The sequence below is a fragment of the Aplidium turbinatum genome, chromosome 6 (genome assembly GCF_918807975.1).
Source record: "Aplidium turbinatum chromosome 6, kaAplTurb1.1, whole genome shotgun sequence".
Classification (NCBI taxonomy): Eukaryota; Metazoa; Chordata; class Ascidiacea; order Aplousobranchia; family Polyclinidae; genus Aplidium; species Aplidium turbinatum.
This window is the reverse complement of record NC_137477.1, coordinates 10,721,665-10,741,609: the sequence shown is the minus strand read 5'-3', so window position 1 is coordinate 10,741,609 and position 19,945 is coordinate 10,721,665. Positions and strand designations below refer to the sequence as shown.

General features: G+C 36.7%; 2 protein-coding genes across 3 annotated transcripts; one reads left to right on the top strand and one right to left on the bottom strand.

Annotated features, from left to right (window-relative positions):
• Nucleotides 1-949: 949 nt before the first annotated feature.
• Nucleotides 950-11,668, top strand: LOC145771937 (centrosomal protein of 63 kDa-like). Its single transcript, XM_082583706.1, has 11 exons — nucleotides 950-1,057; nucleotides 2,324-2,412; nucleotides 3,648-3,786; nucleotides 4,677-4,840; nucleotides 6,486-6,813; nucleotides 7,036-7,197; nucleotides 7,708-7,902; nucleotides 8,278-8,367; nucleotides 8,640-8,866; nucleotides 9,264-9,363; nucleotides 9,497-11,668. Exons 1-11 carry the CDS (start codon nucleotides 950-952, stop codon nucleotides 10,079-10,081), a joined length of 2,187 nt encoding a protein of 728 aa, XP_082439832.1. The 3' UTR covers nucleotides 10,082-11,668.
• A 539-nt stretch (nucleotides 11,669-12,207) lies between these two features.
• Nucleotides 12,208-19,812, bottom strand: LOC145771938 (amino acid transporter heavy chain SLC3A1-like). 2 transcript variants are annotated; one of them, XM_082583708.1, is made up of 12 exons: nucleotides 19,635-19,812; nucleotides 19,056-19,286; nucleotides 18,529-18,711; nucleotides 17,873-18,036; nucleotides 17,486-17,620; nucleotides 16,768-16,884; nucleotides 16,327-16,442; nucleotides 15,694-15,895; nucleotides 15,213-15,342; nucleotides 14,501-14,646; nucleotides 13,691-13,812; nucleotides 12,208-13,162 (listed from the first exon to the last, which is right to left on the bottom strand). In XM_082583708.1, the coding sequence occupies exons 1-12, from the start codon at nucleotides 19,768-19,770 to the stop codon at nucleotides 12,844-12,846; spliced, it is 2,001 nt and encodes a 666-aa protein (XP_082439834.1). In that variant the 5' UTR covers nucleotides 19,771-19,812; the 3' UTR covers nucleotides 12,208-12,843. The 2 variants fall into 2 exon arrangements, with proteins under 2 accessions (XP_082439834.1, XP_082439833.1); XM_082583707.1 differs by having other exon boundaries at nucleotides 12,211-13,162; nucleotides 14,501-14,623; nucleotides 15,178-15,342.
• Between the last annotated feature and the right edge of the window lie 133 nt (nucleotides 19,813-19,945).

Here is a 19,945-nt window from a genome sequence, read left to right as displayed (position 1 = left end):
AACTTCTTCCGCTTGTATTCCAGGGAGCCATTCCAACTATCGCGAAAGCTGGTAATTCGGATGAGTCACGCCGGCCAGAATACATTGTGAAACTTTTATGGTGAAACGAGATTTTCCATGAAAACAAAAAATGACGCATAGCGCTGACTCTTATGCCTGACCTGACGATATGCCTGACGCTTAAAATCGGAAAAATAGTTGACAGCGTTGAAAAGTTATCACTTCCGTCAACTAAAAAATAAACTGACGGCGCTAGACTCAGCATCAAATTTCTTCAACTAAAAAATAAACTAACGGCGCTAGGCTCAGCACCAAATTTCTTGCCAGCGTTTCAAACTCCAACAAACATAGATTTCACAACTGCAATAAGACGCAAGGAAACATAAGAAAAAGCCGCAGGCGCTACATTTGGCATATATTGTTTTTCGCGATGGTCAGAAATAGAAACAAACTAGACTTATTTGAGCTCCAAACAAAGTTACACTGAGAATTTTCGAAAACAAATAATATCAAAACAAAACACTTTATATCTCCAATATAAAGTGTTATAACTTTTTTTACTACTAAATGGTAGTACTAGAATATGTTTTTTGATGAAAAGAAGAGGCAAAAATTTGTAGTTTTTAAAGTTCAACCTTGTTGATACTGCACTTAATTTTCCCCTTGTTTTTTTTTAATAATTTATCGTTTAAGAAACGTTGTGAAGATAAATTGCCGGTACGGTAATCTTAAAAATTGAATGAATTGAATCCACTTAAAACGGGAAATTTGCGTGGACGCTGTGTTTTATTGCAAGGTTTTGTTGTTACTTGTCAGTATGTAGGCTATCAAGTGTTGTGCTTATTGATTGATTAATTTTTTACTTTTTTGTGAAAGATAGTTGCTAGTATCAATTTTGTAGTAATGATAACCGATATTGCGGCATTTATTTCCACCCACATACACATAAATGGATCGTAGCATTTGGGATTGCCATGAAAACGAACATGGAGAAGGATTACTTCTTACATCTTGTGGAGCTGAATTACAAGAACTCATGCGACAAATGGATATAATGGTAGCCAACTAAATAATATTTTATCAAATTTGAGAAAGCTTGGATTTATAGGCTACTGGTACCATAATATGTACGGTAAATTGCAAGTACTGGTACCTGTAACTGTAGTTGTTTTAAATGTCAAATATTCATCACTAATGAACCTGATGTGCTTTTTTAAAGTTTGCTAAGTGGGCTTTATTCACAAAAAGAATAGTATTTTAGTTGTTTTAAAAAGTGTTCAATCATTAGTCTAAATTTCAATCAATATATTAGGCCTATAATGATAGTCCGCCTCGTTAGCTCAGCTGCTTAAGTGCCCGACAAAGAAGCACGCGATGCTGGTTTGGCTTTTGGGGTGTGCACTTGAGCTACGCATGTCAGGACTGCTCTTTATTTTGTAGCATTTAGTGAATAGAATATTTCCAAAAATACAATCAGAAAACTTCACTCTGTCATTCTCGCTAACCTGCCTTGTGTCAAAAGCCTCTACAAGTATGCGAAACTACCAAGAATAACTTAATTATCAAAGGCTTTGTCAGTCAGACAATAAAGATCCAAAATCAACCAATTGCTAGTATTGCAATTGCATGATCATAGGCTACCGGTATAGTGAAAAAAACTGTACTACCGTAAAAAGACTACCGTACCTAAGCTTTACAGAAATATTTCGGTACACAACCACTCTTGCCATAATCTTTAACAAAGGCCTGGACATTCTGAATTATTAGGGTTGTCTAGTTGCAGTGACACCTAATTTTTTTCTGTCACAAGTATCATTCATAGTTAAATTTGGGTGTAACCTATTTTGTCCCCCGATATCGTCCCCTGAAAAGATTGAGAAAAAAATACAACAGAGCCGAAGTCGCTAATCGGAGTTGCCGCAAACATTTCAAAATTTCTCTCGATCTTTTCAGGGGACTAAATAGGTTGCATCCTTATTGAGGGTTAGGGTTAGAAATGTTTCTATTTCTTACCCAGGGTTAGGAATTAGGTTGGGTCCACGTCTTTTAGGTGTAGACAGTTCGGCGCTGGTCAAATAGGCGTGGCGTCAGCAAATAGTTTCTAGTATGTTTTTAGAAATGTTTCTATTTGTAACCCTAACCCTTGATAAGGATTCAACCTATTGGTTAAGGCTAGGGTTAGAGTTGAAATGTTTTTATTTCTAGCCCTTAATAAGGATTCAACCTATTGGTTAGGGTTTGTGTTATGTACCGGTATCACTAATCTACTAGCGTTATCACAAATTTGGTAACTGCACGGTTGTGATTGAAATGTTTTGTTTAGGTTAGAAACAAAAAGTTGGAATGGGAAGCAGAACTTACCACAACACAAGATTGTTTAGCCTTAAGAGAGCAAGAATTGCTGCACTCCAGGTAATGCTAGTATTACTTATGAATGTGTTCTTTTTTTGCATTTCATGTTAAAGGCAATGGATGGAAATGTCTTTGTTTTTTTTTTTCTTGTATTTTCAAACCCATTGTAGACTGACTTTTGGTCATTATATCCAAGATTAAAGAACTTGTGATATTTTGCAGAACACTACAAGTATTACATTAAGTAAACAAAATAGAATTCTTCACATTATTATACGTAACAAAATTGACACATAAGATACATAATTACATAGGCTACTGACAATAAATTTACAGTAATAATGTTTACTACAATGAATAAATGCAACATTTACTACTGCTTTACAATAATTTTGATTAATTGAGTGCGGTACTCTTTATTTCTTTAATTTAAAAATGTGTTTTGAAGTGTAGGTTTATTGTTTTGTTTTAAATTTAAAACTACAGCAGCCTACTTTACTTTCAAATTAAAAAAATGACACTATTTGGTCAACACGGCATACTTTTGCTGCAAACAGTCTTAGTTCTTAAATTTTTTTTGCTAAAGTTAATATATCCATTTGCAGAAAAAACAAAATTTTCCAAAGCATGATGTAAAACCATCACAAGCACTTCAAATTATATGGCTTTTTTTTTCTCTGAGATTTTCTTAGGGTTCATTTTCTTGTGCACAGCCAAATGCAACCAAGTGTCAAGATAAAAGAGTTTAGCATAATGTAAATTTTGTTTTCTTCAAGCTTTTTCAATAATTTTTGCTGACATTGCCTGAGTTCACAAGTTGAGCATCCTTGTCACTATCATCATGCGCACTACTTCATCGCTTTAGCATATTTCAGTCATTGTTCAAATACTTTCTTAGCATTTAAGTTTTGTGATATTATTTTTTGACTACAAATCCCAGCTTCAGTGCGACAAAGAGTTAACCCTTTGTTGAAGCGACGTAAACGTAGACTTTCGTTACATCATTTTAACAATATGGCAACTTCAAATTGGTTTAATAGGTTATCCAACAATAGGAACTGTGATCCACAAATTGTGAATTGTTCTTAGCGCTGTTGCACATATCCTTGGGTTACATGATAGATGTCAAAAGGGTTGTTTGCTAGTTGTTTCCTTTTGTACATGTACGTTTTGTTCATAGGAACCATATACATTTGCTGTACCGTACCCATAATTATGATTTTGTCCATAAATGCTATTTAGCCCTGTTTCTTTGTGGCTCTTGTTTAGGTTTAACGAACCCTTTTCTTCTGCAGAACTCTGCTTGATAAGAAGCACCAAGAAATTGGCATATTAAAACAGCAACTTGAAAGTTATGAATCTGGACAGAAACATGCCGTCATGGATTATGAAGCTCAGTTGAATCAACTGAAAAGCCAAATGAAAAACTTGAAGGTTTTCTTGACATTTATTTATCAACCTTCATCTAAACAAGAAGTAGTTAATCCACTTTACGAAAATTGAAATTCAATTATTCAATTAATGCACTCAGGGATTTCAAAAATATGGCGGTAAACTTTAAATTAAATCTACCATTTGAAATCACGCCAAATTCCTAATAGCTAGCATGTTTTCAAGATTATTATGATTTTAAGTAGGTTTTTCATACTTGATAAAGCTTTGGTAGAGAGTTTGCTTTGTTGAACCATAGAGAAATAAAACAAAGTAACTTCAGCGGGTTTAACGTGATGCATTACATACACAAATATGCCATAATTAAAAATAAACTGTAACGTTTTCGACACGTACGTGTGTCCTCATCAGGAATTACATATCTGCAATACACAATCACACATAAAATGAAAATTGTAAGATACATTTGACTTTGCACTGTAACTGTATACGGAGTGTCGTTTGTATACTGTTTTTTCTTCTTCATTATATATACTTTTTCAGTATACTTTTTCATACTTGATAAACTAAAATTAAATCAAGCTACATTAATGTAGGCTACACTATTAATCTACATTAGTGCAAAAATCCCTCAAATAACATTGACGCCTGAGGAGATGTATATATTTTCTTCTCAAAAAAATTTGTCTTTTAAAGGTTTACTTTTTAACCAGTATACCTGGGTTAAATTTGACTTAAATATAATTTTGATCTGGTCACCTTGCATAATTTCTGACGCACTACGGTTTACCGAATGTTCCTAACATTGATTCTATATTGAAAAATCAAATGCATAAAAAACAGTCTTATTGAGTTGTAAAATTGATGTAGGTTATTTGTGATATTGACTGAGTTAAAAAGTTACTCAGCTTCAAAGTTTTGTTGTAATTCAGGATGCCCATGAGAAGATGCAGCGACATCGTACCAAACGCAGTCAGGCGAGTGATGACAAGGAAAGGACACTGGCAACAGAACTGCAACTGGTCAAGGCAGACTTAAAGAAGCAGCAAGAACTAGCTATACAAAAGGATAAAGAAAGCAGTGAATGGGACGTTAGGTAAAAAAAAGTTCTATCTTTGATAGATTGATCTCTTTTTTAAGCCATTTGAAAAACTAGATGCTGTGAATTCTTTTATATAAAATTGAAATTTCAAAAGCGACTTTCCTGCTTGCTCTAATGGTGAGCTTTGTTTTAATATACAGTGTAGAAACGGCTCAGCCGGAACTTGAACTAGCAATTTATGTGTTCTTCATACAGCGAAATCCCACCAAGCAAAATTTATCTCTTTTACGGAAAATAGGTGTTGCCACTTGACACAGCCTTACCGGGTGAATTACATCGGTCTGCTACTGTTCTGAAAATCCATTTCGGAAATACCGGTTCGGAGAAAGCCTTTTTCGGAGAATACTGAAATTCCACAGTGGCATCTGTTCATTGAAAGGAATTAGCTTATGAAAGAGCAAGTAAAGTGTCAGCGAAAAAGTCTCAATTAAAGAAGAAAAAAAACGGTTATCAAACGGCGTTTCATGATTGACAACAGAGGTTAATTAAATAAACTCTCAGCAAAAAAGCAGTGGTTAAACATTAAGTAAGTAAAGTCCCAGCAAGAAAAAAATAAACAGTTATCAAACGTTACATGGCATTCGAAATTACCGTGCCGGTAGGCCATGTTAGACCTGCTTCCACAAGCCAACATTTCTCCATTCGTTGGCATTTGAAATGTTTTTCTCTTCACTCACATTAATTATCGCAATATTTTTTCACCAACAAGGCAAAATATGAGCGTCGCTATCAACCTTACAAAAACTCAAAGACTAGCTCTACACCTACATGGGAAGCAGTGCATTTGACTACAACTGCAAATATGTTTCAGGTCCTTGTTTGGGTTGTTGTTTGAGTGAACGCAATAACACGATATCAATTAACGGATTGTTTTTTGTTATAAAACACAATTTTTTAAAGGATTTTTTGTTTTGGCCGCCGGCGCAAGAATTTGGCCGCCGGCGCAAGAATTTGGCCGCTGGGAAGCAGCTCTGGTGGGCCATGCTTGGTCTCCATCCATATCCATACTTGTTACGCATGAATCATTACCACGGTCGATATATCACTGGCGAATCTCAAAATCGCTTCCTTAAAACGTAATAAATTAACTTTATTAGCCCAGGAAAACTTGTTGCTGGTTGACACTTGACAGCTTCGCAGAATCAGAAAGTAAATGTGTACCTACTTTCCGCATATGAAGCAGAATTTATTTCGATGTTCAATCAGCCTCGTCTTGAGCTACTTGGTCTAGCACTCATACTTGTTGCAGTCGCTCTTGCCAGCTATGCTAGTAACAAAAATACAGCAACTTGAAAGCTACCTTACAGTTTATGCTTCCAAAAATACTAATTTTGACCATTATGACCAAGCATAGCACTGGCTGCGTATTAGTATTGAATTACTTACTTGGACACCAGACTTACATGGAAATGGTTGTTAGTTTGTCTTGTGAAAATTTCCCGTTGACCAGTGTTATAGGTTAAGCTAATTGTCTAACCTTTTGCATGGGTGTGGAACACAAAAACAGCCTACCTAAATAATCCCTACAGTACAAAGTCTCAAAAATTTTCCTATTCGGTTTTCTCCGAAAAAGGCTAACTCCGAAACGGGGTTTCTCCGAAACGGCCATTCTGAAATAGCATTGATGTTACGTTTGCAGAAAACGCGCTTTGCAACATCAGCTGGAATGCGTAGAAACGCAAAAGCGCGCTATGACGTCAAACTACGAGCATGCGCAACAGCAACTATCGATTGCGCAATCCCGACTCAAACGCAGCAATCGGATGGTGGAAGAAGTCGAAGGGAGAAGCCAGTCGCTGCTCAAGAAACTAGAAGAAGAATTAGCGAACGATAAAGAGTTGATACAGCGACAGGAGAGCTTGATAGCTGAACTCCAGTCGAAAACTCGAGAATTAAACGCTGCCCGGCACACTGCTACGGGGGAGAAGTATCGTTTTCAAGAACAGGCCGATAAAGCTACTTGCAAGGTGAAGTAATTTCATTGAATGGCGTAATATATTCTCCATTTACTCTAAACTGTTGTCTGTTTAATGCATTATGTGCAATTGTGCATTATTATTGTGATTCTCGGACGCATTTTGGAGTGCAAAGCCACATTCCTGCTAAGTTTATGGTATTCTATTGCTGCATTTTGTTACTACAGTATTGTGGTTTTAAAGAGCTTCTTCGAGATTTTATTTTTACAATAGCTCAAAGTTGTCGATGAAGAAGTCCACAGACTCCAAGCCGCGTTGACCGCCCGCGAGTCTGCGCTACGAGCTTCCGAACATGAAATTGCTGATTTAAAAAACAAAAACGACAACTTTCAAGCCAACATCCACACTAAAGAAAAGATAATCGAAGCGATGCAGGTAGCATTTCAAAACGTTCACTTGACTCGCAGTGTTCATTTGCTGAGAAAAACAGTAGGACCGTACAGTCGTACACCCAATGAGACGTAAAGCTATAGTGCATTTTTTGTGTACATTGCATTTGTGGGTATTCTCCACTTGTCTCGCTTGAACCAGGCATCGACAGCCTCATGCAAACACGTAGTTCAAGTTCTTCCCTTCATATGAATTCTGTATACATAACATGTGGGTACGTAAGTTATTAAGTTAATGCGTGATTGATGACATCCACTGAATGGTGGAAAAAGTTGCAATAGTTCTGCTGGTGAATAGCTTCCTGTGTAAATTATTGGGTCAACAGACCCCTCAGTTTAGAAACTGGACTGGAAAACGTGGGAATAATATTAAAATATAAAACATTTTGTGTTATGCTTAATGGTGGTATAATATGAATTACTGCAATATTTCACGTGCAAAAATACAGTATGACTAAAATAAAACGTGATTTCTCACATATTTCTGTTTGTCTAGGTGCGTTCTCCTTCAAAGAAGGAAGAGAGTGATTATAAGCAGAAGATAGCCATGCTGGAGGCCACCATCGAGAGCATGATGGAGACGGAAAAGAATCTTCGAGAAGAAGTGAAGTCTCTTGATCACCAACTTCAGTCATCAAAAGAAGAAGCTAGAAAACTAAACGAATGCGTTCGCAAAAATGAATGCGAAAAGGTATTTCACGAGAACTGCTTTAAAAATGAAAAAAAATGCTTCAACTTAACTTCAAATCTGGCATCGTTGGTTGTATTACACTCATGCCTTGGTAACACTGCTTGCATTTCAAATTGTTTTAACGCTAATAATACATAATATTAATAATAATAATACACATGCAGCGTTATACATTATTGTGTTTTCCATACTGTTGTATTGTTCTGTTAAACTGAAATTGTGTTAAATTTCTACATGTTGTCAAATGAATAACAATAGTCTCGCCCCTTACTTAATGCCGTCGTAGCATTTTCTTCACCACATGTGGGAATTTTTTTATCGAAATGTTGGAAAATCATCCTGACTTCTTTTTGCTAACTGGTGTGTTGTTTCAAGGTCCTGGTTGTGAATGATGAAATCAAGAGACTGAGAGTGAAGCTAGAAGAGATGGAAGCATCTCATTCCGCCCAGCTATGTGGGATGAAGGTAATGTAGTTTTTCCATAAAAAGATTCATATGAATTGTTCACAGCCCGCCTGAAAAAAGAATCTTTGCCCACTCATTTTTTTACCAAATCAACAATGATTGCGATTGTCCCGACAGCAAAATCCATCATTTTTACGTTGATTCAACGTCTGCAGACGGATGTTAAAATGGCGGATTTTTGCTCTGGGAATTGGCTTAGATTGTTTAGGTTTTTTCTTAAAAAGTTGAAAACATGAAATTCTAAAATCTTTTTTAATCTTTGATTCCTCCAGGCAGACGTCACGACTCTCTCCTCCCATCTCCACGACAGAGATGCAAACATCACCAGGCTGGGAGACACTTGTGCGGAGATGGAGAAGCAACTGAGGGAGGAGTCGCAACGCAGAGACAAACTGGACGCTGAGCTGCAGGTTGCTGCTGTCAACCTTAGATCCTTACGCGAGCAAAGAACATCTGCAACCAATGATGACATCATGCTAACGACGCCAAGCACAGATAAGTAAGTTCTTCTTACATACGCTCCACTCCTGTATATTATGGATAAACTTTATTTGGAAAATTGGTAGTTTATTTGATTCTGGAATTCTTAATGTTTAAGATTCTAGCGTTGTGTGTCATATTTTGTGAGGATGAATCTTTAAGTTTATTGTTTTCTATGCCATTGTTAAAAAGGTAAAGTCTCCGTTGCTGTAACAAAGTTGAAAATAAGGGTTGCAATTAAAGGTTGTTTTTTTTTCAAAAACCATCAACCTCGCTGCTGTCAAGTGAAACCACTTGAAAAAAAGCATGCGAAGTAATTGAGTGTTTATTTGGAAGTAGTTTCCTTGATATATTCAATGTTATGCTGTCGTTGAACAACATATTCAAGTTCTTACAAATTCGTTTTCTCATTACAGATCTCTTGTTGAGGCCGAGTGCCAGCTTAGCAGTCTCAGAAAAAATTATGGAAAAGCCGTGGATAAGCTAGAAAACGAAAATCAACAACTTAAATCTCAGGTTTGAATGAAATGGTGGTGATTGCAGTGTCCTTTTGGTTAAAATTATATATGTTTCAGATACTTCACAACTTTTCTTACCAAACATGTGTAGTTGTTTGAACTTCTCACTTAACTTTGCTAATGTTTGACAGGTCACTGAATTGAAAGCGCAGTTGTTCAACAAAGAATCTTCTTATTGCCTGGTGAGCAATGCTGCTGAAAACAATTGTCGAAATTTCTTGCCTGAGATGAAGATGCAAGGTGATGGTCAAATGGGAGACGTTTGTCGTGCCTACGAACGCCGCATCGGAGCCTTGGAAGCGAAAATCCATGAGATGCAACAGAGTGGTAGTCCTCGTCACTCCATAACTGCATCCAGCAGCATTGCCATTCGATCCACCAACAGCGGGAGTAGATCTGTGACTCCTGTCTCTACAGAGTCTGATTCGAACAAAATGGAAAGATCCCAGACTCCCACCAATGATTTTCTTCCTGAAGATCCTGCTCTTTCCTTTGCTCCACCATCGTTTGCTGGAAGTCTCAGTGAAAGGCAGCTTCAAAATCTTCTTGGAATAAATGATGAGGGATTTGATGAGTCTCGGATCCCAAGCGTAGAAGAATTTGTCTCGGAAGAAGAAAAACGCTTCGAACAACTTGAATCACAGATTGATCGCCACATTGGTGACATGAGAAAAGCAATGGATTTGGCAATGGAAAAATACATGAACAAATCATAGCTTTAAAAAACTAATGGAATAAATTCTGCCATTTTATCTCAGACCTTGGGCAGGCAACATCAGCTATTGAGTAGTTGTTGTTTGCCCGAGGATGTTTAGCACATCTGGTTGACGTAACGTAAACACAAGGAAGTCAATTCTTTGTAACATTTTCTTAAATTGAGTATGAAGAAGTTTTGGAAAACATCACAACGAAATCGTGGCAAGGTCCATCGATTAATGACAAAATGAAATCCATGCATTTTCCACTTGAAATACTCTCTTCATGTTTAAAATGCTCTTGATGTATGTGTTGTTTTCAGGGCTGTGGAGTCAGAGGGATTTTGGCGTGATCGGAGTCGTTAAAAAAGGCCGATTTCGATGAACAACAAAATTTTGTTTGCAATTTTTTTCAAAATGTTGTGTTTTGTTCTCCATATTGTGCTCCAAGACTTCACCAGAAAATAGAAGTGTTAGTTCTCGTCAGTTTTTGTATACGTTGCCATTTCAATTTTGATCACAACGTAAGTGAAATTAAATTAAACAAAAAAAGAAAACGGACAAAAATTTGAAAAACCTAGCAATGGTGATGTTGGAGTCGACCAGTTTTTAACCGAGGAGTCGCATATTTTCCCCCAGCTCCACAGCCCTGGTTGTTTTTCTATTTTGAAATCTCTTTTTTGCGACTGTATGTGAACATTGTGGTAAAAGTTTGTGTTCTCCAAACGCTAAATCATATTACCTGGCTCAGTTTGTCAATGTTTGTGACGTTGGTTGTGATATAAGCAGGCTCGTAACTTGTAGCCCAATGCGTTTTTTTCTATCTTAGAATCTTTGAGCTAAAAAAATGTAAGAAAATTTCCGCCATAAACCGTTCCAATGCTCGCGTTCTAGAAAAAGGACTAATTTATCCAAATTCGGTTGTGTCCCCACTAGTGGGTGGCCCATTCTTTCCTTGCAGCGATTGTCTTCATTTACATTCTCCATTTCATTCTGTCCATCGCGTCTTTCCTCAGTCCGACCTTGTCTGCCTCATTCTTTTCTTGTTCTTTTTGGACGTCCCGGGTCCCGGTTTTCTATACCTATTACCTATCCACCTTCAAAGTTACTGCCTTTCGAAGAAAACTTCTTTCCTCCTTAGCTCATGCCCATACCATCTTACTCCATTTGCGAATTGTTCTATAGTCTCCCTCTTCTCCGGAATATTTATCAATTCTTTAGTTTTTTTAAGAGCTTCAAACCCCTCGCCCCCGAATTGCAACGGTGCTAGTTACGCGTCTGAATATAACACTGAGAGAGGTCTTTGTGTACCGTCCTTTGGTCATGTACGTTTCTATGTTAAATGTTCTACAAAGCTGCTTTACCACTTACAGTCATATTATGTGTCTTGGAAGCCTCATGCATGCCTTCACCATGCGAAAGCACTAGCCCAAGCCTTTGCGCTATGAATGTTGCATTCTTGTAATAATCTCTTTTTACTAAAATCCTGTACAACATTTTGTATTTAGCTTTTGTTTTGTAGATTTAGTTATTTTTATACTTTAGTTCCAGTAATCATATTGATCGAAATTTAGCGTACTTGCAAATGCTCTATAAATAAATTTAATTTTATACAACAACGGTGATGAAAAAACTCAGTGAAAGCGTCATTCTGTCACATAATCATCGACGGGTATTAGCGTTGATAGGGGGTCCAGGGGGTACTCTTCGGACCCTGGTCTGGGATAACTTTATGGCCCCAGAAACTTGAAGACACCACCGTGTATTCGTTGGATATAATGCGCTTTTCTTAGAAGTGTCTTAATTTGTCCCGAGGATCTGGTTAGTACCAAGCCCCAGACAGCCCTGTTGACGGGATTAACCCCACCTGTAGCTGAATAAGTAGGATGGCGCAATGCATCGGGCGCTCGCTTGACTCTCTTTTCATGCTGTTTGTTGCAAAAGCATCGCTCAATCCCACATGAGCGTTGTTTCTGTCGGAAAGGCATCCGCAAGGAAGGAATTGATATCTTACCGGTTTGAGTTGTAGAACTATACAATTTCTTTCACAGTTTGCATGATTAGAGTTTGAAAATGATACGCGTGAAATTAAATTTATTTACAATCTTCAACTTCACGTCCCGAAGTTATGTGCTAAGCCAGTCCGAATATCTTTATCGACTTCCTGACAAATTCCAACGCTCAATGATCGTTTGCAGATTTATTAATGCTCTGCTTTCAAACATGTTACAAAATATATTTAAAAATTGTTGGTGACATTTCTTGAAAGTAAAAACTGGGATGGTTTCGGTGTCACAAAGAAAAGCATTTTGGCGGATTGCTTTTAATCTCACCAAAAACGTATTCAAAATAACTACGGTACTGTGATCAATTGAAAGTGTAACTGGTATTGGGCTGACAAAGAACAGAGTTATAGACTTAACATGAAGGAGTAAGCTAGGCTACACACAAGTTATGAAAAACATTAAGTGTTAGGCTGAAATTATGAAATGTTAGAAATTATCGTTTTTTTATCACGTTGTAAATTCAAAGACGTAGTCACAAAAAAGCTGAGCCCTCCCAAAATGTTACATAGCCTAGCTCTCTCATTCAACAAAACAATGCGTTGATACCATTGTAACCTTTTGGTACATTTTCTCGGTCATTCAACTTAATTATCGTTTGTAAAATTATAATATTGTGCAACTGCATCACTGTGAAAATTTGTAGAACAATTAAAAGATATCGACATTTTTGAAGTGTACGGTAGTTGTCGAAACGTTCACACATTGCAGATCTCTGATTTAGCAAACTTCTAGTAATCCCAGCACATTGATGCACACTCTGTGAGGAACAAAACATCTTGTTGCCCAAGCTGAGCTGCTAAACAAAGCATTTCCTTTGGGTTTGAAGTTGACCATTATTGCTTCCATCGGTTCCACGATCACATTGTTGAACTGCACGGCTTCGCCAGTCTGCGATTGGCTGTTAGCACTGAAGGTCATAGATCCAGAAGTCGGAAAGTGGCCCATGTATTGATCATAAAGGTTTATTTTATCTCGGCTCGAGTTGAAGTTAATTGCTATAAGTGTAGACCAGGAGCCGGGCATCTCCCTGACATATCTGCAACGTATTTTTCAGCAATGAAATTGTGTAGAAGTGATAACTATGGGAACGCGGAACAACATTTTCGTTGGTTCTATTCTCATGTCAGTTTTAAAAAATCAGTCTTCTCTATGTGGGTTATTGTTTTCAACAGTGTAACCTATAACTAAAGTCATATTTATAGATTAAACGTTCGCTGTACACGAGCACTTGACAAAGGTGAAAATAGGCTATAATAATTAGCCATGTGCTTCTGTGTTTAGGGTACGGCCGGTACGCTATTGCCAAAGTATTTAGAAGCATTAAATATTTAAATTTTACGAAATGATAAATCAATTGGTAGAACAGTCTGATCAATGTTTTTGAAAAAATGTAAGTTTTTTTTGTTTTGTTACAAAGAAACAATTAAGCGACTTAAACTCGTAGTCTGTGGTATACCTAGACTAGTTTCTATTTGATAAAACTAACATCAATAAAGTATCATATGTAGATCGACTAAAAATAACTTTTTGTTAGTTAACCAAATGTTGTTTTCGCTTTACTTACAAGAAACTTTTGTTTGTTGATTCCAAGATACATAGCGATCCACGCAAAAATGATACCTCCGACCTTTGCGCAATCAGAGTTTTGTAAAACCATAGCATAGATGACTTGTCAGACAGTTGAGCCTACAGAAACAAAAATGCAACCGTAATAAGTTACAAGATTGAAACAACGTTTTGTACAATCCATATGACATCAACCTGACGTTGTTCGTCAGCAGGCTATGACATTTGTTCTCATAAACAAAATGTTTTCTCTCAAAACAAATAATGCTATAAAAATACGTCGTTGACTGCCGTTCAAAGCATTGTTTGACAATTGCCATGAATCAAAACACGTTTAATTTGTCTGGAAACACCCAAAATTCTGATATTTTGTTTCTGGGCAGCCGACAGCCTTGTGCTGATAGCCGGGAAGAACGCTCCTTTCTTCACAATTAGATATTTTATTTGAAATGCTACCGTATTCGTATTTCTCTGCTGTTCGTTTTTTCAACTTTTATTAAAATAAAAACAACGTCTATCCAAGACGTATCTCGTATGGGAGCATGAAACAAGCTGCACCACAAATAAACTAAATGTAAAATCGGAGAGCCCCTTTTACTTATAGGCGACACAGCTTGTGCCAAAAATGCGCCATTTCCATCGAACATATGGCCAATCGTATGCTATTGCTGTATGTTTTTTTTCCTCTTGGTAGGCTACTAACCTCTAGCTAGGCAAGTGATCATTCAGTTTGTTTTTATTTTTAACCATCACAACGAAAAAGAATATAGCTTATATATCAAAATAATAATTTTAACAATATTAATACCTCGACGTTATTATTCTCGATGTCGGTGTTAACAGGGAGCCATGGGTCGCATGAATCACAGAATCCCCCGGTTAAGTTGTTTGAAGACCACTGCATTGGGGTTCTTTCGGGATTTCTGAAGTCCTGGATAGACGATAGCCGAATGTAGTTTTACATTTTGATATTACAAGGTCATGCTTTACAAATTATAATATAACTTTAAACCTATAGTAACCTAGTCCTGAAGTAACGTGGGACTGTAAAGCTGCAAACGAAAATGCAGTTACAACCTACGGAGTATATCACAGGCTACGGAAAGCAGCTGTGAGTGGAGGTCTGCTTGATTAAATAGAAAAACCTGGCTTTCCAAATCACTTCTAATGTTAGTTGAAATGTGGCCAATATTGGTCAGTCATTGCGCTTGCATTTTTGGAACCAGTCTCAAGTGACAAGATGCCATATTATCATTAATCACTATTTAGGCTACCGTAATTTATTTCGCTTTTTAAATCTTTTATCATCAAACGTGTAAATTATATCACCGCACCCGGCCATCATCAATCGCAAAATTATCACGTTTGTTTATTATTTGCTTCTTCACTGCCACGGTAGAATATTTATATTTATTTTTATACACAGTATTTATATTTCAGTGACAAACTGTAACGATGTTACAATACAGTAGCCTATAATATAACCTTTGACAACTCTGGTGATCCATTTGCAAGGCCATCAATCATTCCAATTTCTTCCCCATAGTAAATTCCTGGTGTTCCAGACAAAGTCATGCTCAACACGATGGCTAGTTTAGCTCGTTCTGTGCCCAGTCGTGAAACGACTCGGGAATTGTCGTGATTTCCAAGCTGCATAGAAACAAAGGCATGATGATGGATTACAAGATTGTATCTAAAGTTTTAATCACTAGCACTTAACAGTTGGCCTTAATCAATCAAGTTTGCCTTAATAATAATAACAAGACTACTGTATTTTTTATGCTTTACACTCCAATAATAGCTGGGTAGCCTACTTCAACTGTGCCAAAAATTAAAAATGAATTTTTTAAGATACATGTGGTTTTGTTCTTAAGAAACTAAAAGAATTTTGATCGTGCATTTCGTATAATTTGGAAAATCAGCAAAATTGTCTGAGATGTATTACACTACTCAAAGTTCCAAACCTAACATAACAAATACTTTTAAAGAGACCATCCTTACCACCCAGTTTGGCCATTTTCCTTGCGGCATTTTCTGCATCCACTCAAGTACTGTTGCCTCTATTGTAGAAGCAGTCCACAAAGACGTATCTTTTAGGTCAACAAGTTGAAAGTTCATTGGAAAATCTGCTTCCTTGACAAAAGATGTTCCATAGTAACGTACTACAGTGTCTACGGAATCGTAAACTTCTGTTTCCATAAACCTACAAAACACTTCAGTCACTAAACCTACGAAAACCTCTACAAATAACATTCCGATGATTCTAAGCTGCGAACCAATCAATTTTCAATGCAAAATTTTTAGCCATCAAAGAATAAATTTCACAAACTTAATAATTCACAGCGAGTGGGATATCAACGTAGGCCACGTTACTAGTAAGTAGCAGGCAGTGGTTAGGTATATTTCTTTCCAATTATAGCATTTCAGATGCTAAGATAAATTCAAGTCACAATAATATTCAAGTATAGAACTATTGTACAATAGGCTGCATAAAGTACCCTGTTCTCTGAATCCATTCAAAAGTACAGTGGCTAAATAGTTGCCTACGCAAGTGCGCAACACATCTAACTGAGATTTACACTCCTAGCCACTGCGTAGTCTACGTCATCAGTCCTCAATTATGTTGAGCTTCACCTGTAAACTCCCGGTTCAGTGCTGTATTTTTTCAGGACACTTCGCCAGTCTGCAACCACATCGTGAATTCCAAACTGATTTTCCGTGTAATCAGGCCATAATTTTTCGTAAGATAACTGTGGATAAAAGCAATACAAAATTTGTGTCTTTAAAAACGACATAAATCAAACAAAGCAAAATGGCCTTAACCTGTTGCCAACATATCAGTAAACATCAAGCAACAAACATTGGCATCACAAAGTAACATGAAAAGAGGAAAGGAGGATACTTTCTCGCTGCTTTCACGATAACATGCCCGCATGTTTACCCAAAAATGGAAACTTTAGTCTATCCTGGAAAGCATGAAATCATGCAGCATTTAAAATTCATAAATCTAAATTCATTTATTATTTAACTTTGTGATTCAAACCAAACCAAGCAAATCATAAAAAATGAATTTACAGGAAGTGAAGGATCTTTCACTGGGTTGTCTCGAAGATGAGTTGCTTCGAACATGTATTTGAGAGCGTCGCATCGAAATCCATCTACACCGTGATCCATCCAATAGCTGAGAATGTTCTGCAAGTAAAATAGACAATTATCATTTCCAATAGCCAATGAAGTACATAACATTAACCCCGTTTCGCACCACTAGCAAAAACGTTTAAAAAACTTGAAAAATTAGAAGTCTTGGGGCATTTTTCAAAACTTTCCATCTGGATTTACCTAATAATGTGATTAGTTGATGTTATGACGTATTTATGGCACGACGGTGAAAAGTTTATGTTTGAAAATTATTAACCATGTAGGCTATGTCAATAAAATCTACAATTTGTAAGTCAATCCAGATTCTCGTTTTGACGTTATTTATAAATCATTGAATACCTATACAATAGGAGCTAATAGAAAACGACTATTGGTTTGCCACAAAGAAGACTTTGATGGTGGTTTATCTCTTGAATAAAATTAATTTCATGATTTAAAAATTCTTTTTTGGATGGGGTGTCGAAGAAAAGCAGGAATTTAAAACTTATTTTAATTTTTTGTGACGAGTGACTTTAAGCTATCCTGAACCATTTTCCAAACAAAAAACGATTCTAAATTTCTCAAACGTATTAACCTAGAGAATAGTCTGTGTAATTAAACCACATTTAGGCCTAATTTTGAGAGAAAAGTTTACCTTTAATTCCGTTTGAACGTCAGGATTTCTCAAATTGAGATCTGGTTGTTCCTTTAAGAAAGCGTGATAGTAAAACTGCTTTCTTTTGTCGTTCCATTCCCAAGCGCTATTTTCAACGTCAGAAAATACGCTTTGCTGCAAACAATCAAAATTAGAATTCAAATTTAAAAGCTTTGATTGCTTTTCAGCAGTCTTCCAGTATAGTCCGCACAAGCGTCATGCCTTGGAGACGCAAAAGAATAGCCCCTTGGCCATGCAGAGGCTCAAGAGAAGAAGCTACAATATTTTTCAATTCATTGATAGAAGTTCATGTAGCTACTCCGAATCAAATCATACAGCGTTTATGCGCAATCCAGTTGTAAATTTACCTTTTGTTCTTGAACTCACCCAGTTGTTTGGGACTCCAGATGAAGTGCCATCAGTGCTGTTGACCCAAACATAGTAATCTTTGTACTTGTCAAAGTCAGCGTGGCCACGATCAGAACTCGCTTGGAACCACATATGCTGGTTGCTAGAGTGGTTTGGAACGAAATCCATAACTATCTGCATGCCTGTCAATCAATTACAAGTAGAGAATAAATGACAATTTTAATAGTCTGCATCAGCTGCGATTGCGAGTAAGCCTATTCAGCCTCAATGGTGTTGACATGCTACTACAACGGTAGGGCTATACTTTGATAATTTTATCTTTTTATTTGATTTACTGTCTGTAGAATATTTAAAGTACCGGTAACTTAGAGAGATTGAATAAAAAAAAGTTTTGAGGAAATTAGAAAATTTAAACAAAAAAATGTCATAAAAGGTCTAAGAATAAGTTTTTAACTGTGTTGAAACAACATTAGTAGCCTATTGAATAATTATATCATCCAGGGCCAAGTGCAGCCCACCACTCTATTTTCAGTGGCTAGGGTAAGCATTCAGAAAGAGTGTTTGAATTTGCATTTTCCCCAAGTTTTTTAACGAAATGTGACGGCTCAGGTTAAGTTGAACTAAGACTTTGTTCTTAGCTAATGTTCTAAAATATCAGCTTCGCAAAAGATTACCTTTATTGTGAAGGGCGGTAACAAGATCTTCAAAATCCTTCATAGTACCAAAAATAGGATCAATGGCTCTGTAATCAGCAACATCGTATCCATTGTCAGCTTGGGGTGATTTGTATATTGGATTGAGCCAAACAGTTGTCACACCGAGATCGTCAGCTAAGTAATCCAATTTTTCCTTGATTCCTACAAGTGCCATAAACATTTTTTTTATTGTTTTTAACGTGGACACAAAATGATAGCCTACAGCCTAAACTATGTCGTCGTTTTTTTTAAATCAAAAAAGAGATTAGCCACATAGCCTGTAAATTGGCTCTTGCTGCCATGTTGATTCAACGCTTTTCCTTGTATCTTTGCCATTATTTTACATATTTACACTGATTGACTTTTTGTGAAGGTAACCTACCCAAACAGCCACATTATCTGGTTCAAATCTGGTAAAGATCTGGTCAGCTCCATATCCGATCTAATAAAGATCTGGACCAGATACGTGGTTTGTTGCTTTGTCTAAGTGGCCTAACATGTTTTACCGTTTAGATCCCCAGTTCCGTTGTTGTCAGAATCCTTAAATGACTTGGGATACACCTGGTAAATGGGACTTGTTTGCCAAAATTGCTGGCAAGCAGGTGAAACTGCAATCAAGGCAATGACCATAGATAGCAGAACGAGAATCGTGAGAATAACAGCTCCAGCGAGAATGTGTCGAGCCCAAACGAATTTCTTTTGCCGAGAGTAGTGAAGAAGAACATCTTTCGGCATGCCTGCGCGAATCATTTTGGGTAATGATTACTTCAGATTATTAAGTTAATGATGTGTAGGATAACATTTAAAAATTTTGAATGAAAATCAAACGATATTCTAGGGCTAGGCTACAGTATTTTAAACAATAAATATTCATCGCCAATTTAAGCTTGATGCAGCCAAAATAGTAGACTTCACTTTGGCTAACTGTTATGCTAAAAGTATCGTCATCTGACAAGGTAAGATAACCAGTAAAACAAAATTGTATGCATAGCAGCAAAAGATATGGAAAGTTTTTTTTCAATAGCCTTACAGAAGGGTTAGTGTGCTTTAAAGTAAACTACATTAGGCAAAGATTTTTTTTCTACCTGCATAAGGAGCTGGAATTTCAGATTTATCTTTTTCAAGTTTTTCCGCATCTCCTCGGCTACTGAAAGATGTACTTTGATGCTCCATGTTTTCGTAAGTCGGCTCCGTATGTTCATAAGCAGCGTTTTCAGTCATTGTGAGTTTTTTTTTTGCAATACTACCAACAACTTGATTATAAATTGCTGTAACTTAACATAATTAAAGGTAGGCAAGTTAACTGTTTTAGAAATACTATAGTTTTAAAAGTGTTTATTACTCTAAGTTTGTCTGTGGCTATACTTGGCTGCTTGGCCAAGTGGTAAGAGCGAAT